The sequence below is a fragment of the Protobothrops mucrosquamatus genome, unplaced genomic scaffold (assembly GCF_001527695.2).
Source record: "Protobothrops mucrosquamatus isolate PMUCROS unplaced genomic scaffold, P.Mucros_1.0 scaffold1427, whole genome shotgun sequence".
In the NCBI taxonomy this organism is placed as follows: domain Eukaryota; kingdom Metazoa; phylum Chordata; class Lepidosauria; order Squamata; family Viperidae; genus Protobothrops; species Protobothrops mucrosquamatus.
In genome coordinates, this window is record NW_015387612.1 from 210,461 (window position 1) to 215,036 (window position 4,576).

Below are 4,576 nucleotides of genomic sequence, written 5' to 3' on the forward strand. Positions count from 1 at the left end.
ATGACGCGATGAGTGAGGCATAGTAGTTAGTCCTAGCCTCCCTCAGCGCCACTAGGTAAGATCTAAGATGTATCTTTACCTGTGTTCGAGCGGATTCGGTTCGGCTGTCCCTCCAACTGCTCTCTAGGCGTCTTTTCCGACGTTTCATCTCTCTCAGCCCCTCGGTAAACCAAGGGGATGGTCGAGATCCACGTCGGGTTTGCCTTTCTTCAGCTATTTCAGTGAATTGGAAAATAGCCATTTCTTCTTCTTTTACTTTTTAGTGTGTGTATGTGTGTGTGTGTAATGATATCATGTTTTCAGGCCAGAGTTCTTTGGGCATTTATTTTATTTATCAAATTAATCATTTTATCTATTTTGTAAAGGTTCTTAAATAATTTTGGGATAAATGATTAAATATTAGTGTCAATTAATCTGCTAGTGTTAATAAATCTGTTAGTGTTCCAGAAAGTAGATTGGGATCTACTGTTAGAATATTGGGCTATTTTTAGTACAATGGTGAAGGATTTCAGACTCCCAACTGTTTAATAATAGAAATGATAAAATAGCTCCTTTGCCATCTCAAACTATGCAGCAGAACAAAAGGAAATCTAGGGCAGGGCTTTTCAACCGGTTGTACGCGTACCCAGTGGCGTAGCGTGGGTTGTCAGCACCCGGGGCAAGGCAAGTAATTTGCGCCCCCCCTCCACAGTGGGCGGCGACCCGGCGGCTCGGATCGGATTCGCACAGGCAGGGGCAGAGAGCTGCGAGTGCGAGCGCACCCCCCCAGATGTTGCGCCCGGTGCGGCCGGCCCCCCCTGCACCCCCCACGCTACGCCTCTGCGCGTACCACTGGTGGTACATTGGCACATGGCAGGTGGTACGCAGCCCTGCCTAGCCTAGCCAAATGTAGTGGGGGAGGGAACGAGCCAAAGTGGCGTGGTGCAGGACTTGCCCTGAGAGAGAGTCTTCAGGAGCTGCAGGGCTACTGCTGGGGCAAGACAAAGGTCCCAGGATCGGCACTTCCGACACACCAGGAAGAGAAAGGAGGAGGAGGAGGAGGGCGGAGACAGAAAGGAATATAAAAGGAGACAGTTTTGGCAGGAGAGGGAGGAAAAAAAGACGCCGGAGAAAGAGTCAGAAGAGAGAGGGCTTTTGTCAGAGAAGCGATGAGAGAGAGAGAGACAGGAAAGACTTTTGGGGAGGTGTATGTGTGTATGTGTGTGTGTGTGTGTGTGAGAGAGAGAGAGAGAGAGAGGCAGAGAGGAAAGGCTTTTGGGGGGAATTTGTGTGTGTGTGTGTGTGTGTGTGTGTGTGTGTGTGTGTGAGGGAGAGAGAGGCAGAGAGGAAAGGCTTTTGGGGGGAACTGTGTGTGTATGTGAGAGAGAGGCAGAGAGAAAAGGCTTTTGAGGTATGTGTGTGTGTGTGTGTGAGAGAGAGAGGGGGGGCTTTTAAGAGGGTGAGGAGAAAGAGAGGAGAGGGAGAGAAGAAGAAGAGCCGACCAGCCACCTGACCATCAAGGTAGTGGTGCATATTAATAAATATAGATAAATTCATCATACATTTGTCAGTGTAAAGGGACAGTGATTCAGCAAAGGAACTGCCACAGAAGAAATTAAAACCGGTACTTTTTTCCTTTTTTTAGTTTTATTTTATTAGATTATAGAATAAAATACAAAAAATAAAATACAAAAGCAAATAGTAGGACACAGTGGGGAGGAAAAAGGGGGAAAAAGTGAGGGGGAGAAGGAAAAAAGAAAAGGCTTTGATTTCCGACTCTCTGTTGCAGTACAAGGAAGCATTAACATTGAACCTCAACTTTTTACTTTTCCATAATATTATAAACTAACTGTCAACGCTGTGACGATGGATGTTGTCGCTCTGACAACTGAGAACCAGCAGCCATTTTTTCTCTTGCTTTTAATGTGCCCTTCTATTCTTTTAGAGTTCAGATGTAGAAGGGGGGTGGGGTAAATGCCTGAGGGTTTAGCTAGCCATAACAATGTAGAAGTGTGGAAACTCAAGGATGTGTTCTGATAAGGTTTTGGTGGGCTGAGGGGCCCTCGGTTTTGTGCTAATTGGGGAATGTGATTTATGACAGCTCTTGTGGGGTGGGAATTGCAATTTGTTACTTTGTATCTGGGAGGAGGGAATCTCATTCTTGGGTTCAACTATGTAAGTGCCGATACTTTGTTTCCTAAATAAAATGTTCTTTAAGGAAGAATTCTTGCCTTGAAGTTCTTTTACTGGTTTCATCTATCCTATCGGAACCATGACACTAGCCATTTGTATAACAACAAATGAATCTAACCAGTAAAACCCAAAATCCCCCCCCCCTTTTTAAGTCATCAAGCTTTTGACACCGTGCTAAGCACTGGTGATACTCGAATATTGTCATGTCCTAAAAATGGTACAATCTGTGAAAAGGTTGAAAAGCCCTGGTCTAGGGAACCAGGAATGGATTTTTATATGCATGAAATACAATGAAATACTGTATTCAAAACAAATTGTTAGGCTCCTAGGTTTTTCATTCTAAGTGTAACTGATCCTAGTTGGTGGAACTTGAGAGTCTAGTAAGATGATAAAAGACTTTACAAGCTTGAAGCAATACCACTACTGCAGAAATATACCCATCCTGGTCTACATAACTTCCTGAAAGCCTGTCCAGATATGAAAAACCAATTATCCCTTAATTAGAAACTCTATTGTTTTTAAGCAATAGAAACTGAACTGGAGCTTTCAAACAAAGCCTTCTTTTACTGACCAAGTTGGAGAGTGCATTTAGTATTGTATGTGTACATTTGCTATCCTCATCTACTGAACCAAGACAGGTTTTCTGCAATTCACAGGAGACTCAAACCAAGGAAAGGCAGACAAACATATGACTATGCTAATTTGAAGCTTAATTGATAGGGTCAAATATTTGCAGAAAGAATAAAAAATAGTTCACGCAGTGCTGAAGTTCAGGATAATTCAGTAAATCAACTAATAATAGATAAGAAGATTAGCAATAAGCATTTTTCATGTAAACTATTTACTTCATGCTAACTTAAGTTGTTTTAATTGTGATTTAACTGTTATTTTTACTGTCACTGTAGTATTATAAACCACTTTGGCTAAACATCAGAATGAGATACAAAACCCATAATCACTGCTTACCAAATTCAATATAGTACTACTTAAATTAATTTTAATTTTATTTTAGACTTATTGTTCTTTTTAACACAGTAATGTTTAATCAACATAAACATTAATGTTTTATATTTTGGTCTCTAATCTTGATGCACTTTTTAAATATCTTCAAATCAACAGGCTGAAAATTCTCCACCTGATTCAACCAACGCTACTGTAATTTAAATCCATTTTACTAGAACACTATAGTGTTCTAGAAGTCAGTGCTCAGCTGCTTATGGCTCTGTTTTGTTTTTGTTTTATTTTTTTAAAAACTGGCTTAGAAATAATGTGAGACAATTTCTGGAGAATATGCCTTACAAGAACTATGAATTTTGACACTTAAGCAAACCTTTGAATTTAGAGACAAAATTTCTTCAAGTAGCAAAATGATGATGTGAAACAAAAAGATCATCTTGTGATTTCCACGAACTACTTTGCTGGCTATGTAGGTAGATGCTGATTGTATTTTATTCTATACAGTTTATTAGCTTATTTGCCATAAATCACATACTTAAACACTGAAGCTATTAATTAGAACAATTAAGGCAACACCCATATACTTACTTGAGTTTTTTTTCTGATTACTTTATGTTTTAATCTCTGCATCCACTTCCTAAATTTTTGTGCCATTATTGTTACATTATTAATATTCAGTTTGGAAATATCTATAGAATTAAGCGATTTACCGATTTTATATTTTGTATTAGCCATTCATACTTCTAGTCGGTTAGTCATTTTTTAGCATTATATATAGTTTTTGGTATAACAAATAGGTAGAACAGTATACCAATTGCATAGATTTATATAGCATTAAATTCATAGCTGATTTTGTAATTCCAGTTATGTTTATAATCTTAAAGGTATTGTTATTCAGTTTTTAAATCTGTTCTAGTGTAAAAAAGATGTTGAGACTCTAGAAAGAGTACAGAGAAGAGCAACAAAGATGATTAGGGGACTGGAGGCTAAAGCATATAAGGAAAGGCTGCTGGAATTGGGTACGTCTAGTTTAATGAAGAGAAGGACGAGGGGGGACATGATAGCAGTATTCCAATATCTCAGGGGCTGCCACAAAGAAGAGGGAGTCAAGCTATTTTCCAAGGCACCTGAGGGCAGGACAAGAAGCAATGGATGGAAACTAATCAAGGAGAGAAGCAACCTAGAACTAAGGAGAAACTTCCTGACAGTTAGAACAATTAACCAGTGGAACAACCTGCCTCCAGAAGTGGTAAATGCTCCAACACTGGAAGTTTTTAAGAAGAGACTGGACAGCCATTTGTCTGAAATGGTATAGGGTTTCCTGCCTGAGCAGGGGGTTGGACTAGATGACCTCCAAGGTTCCTTCCAACTTTATTATTATTATTATTATTATTATTATTATTATTATTATTATTATTATTATTATTATTATTATTATTATTATTAT

The 4,576-nt window shown here is 39.2% G+C and overlaps 1 protein-coding gene across 1 annotated transcript in view; it reads right to left on the reverse strand.

Moving 5' to 3' along the window:
* GAREM1 (GRB2 associated regulator of MAPK1 subtype 1) overlaps positions 1 to 4,576 on the reverse strand; it is a 19,020-nt gene that overhangs the window by 11,217 nt on the left and 3,227 nt on the right. Inside the window, exon 2 of the mRNA XM_015821927.1 lies at positions 3,718 to 3,818. Coding sequence (XP_015677413.1) covers positions 3,718 to 3,818 — 101 coding nt within the window. The remainder of the gene's footprint in view (positions 1 to 3,717; positions 3,819 to 4,576) is intronic.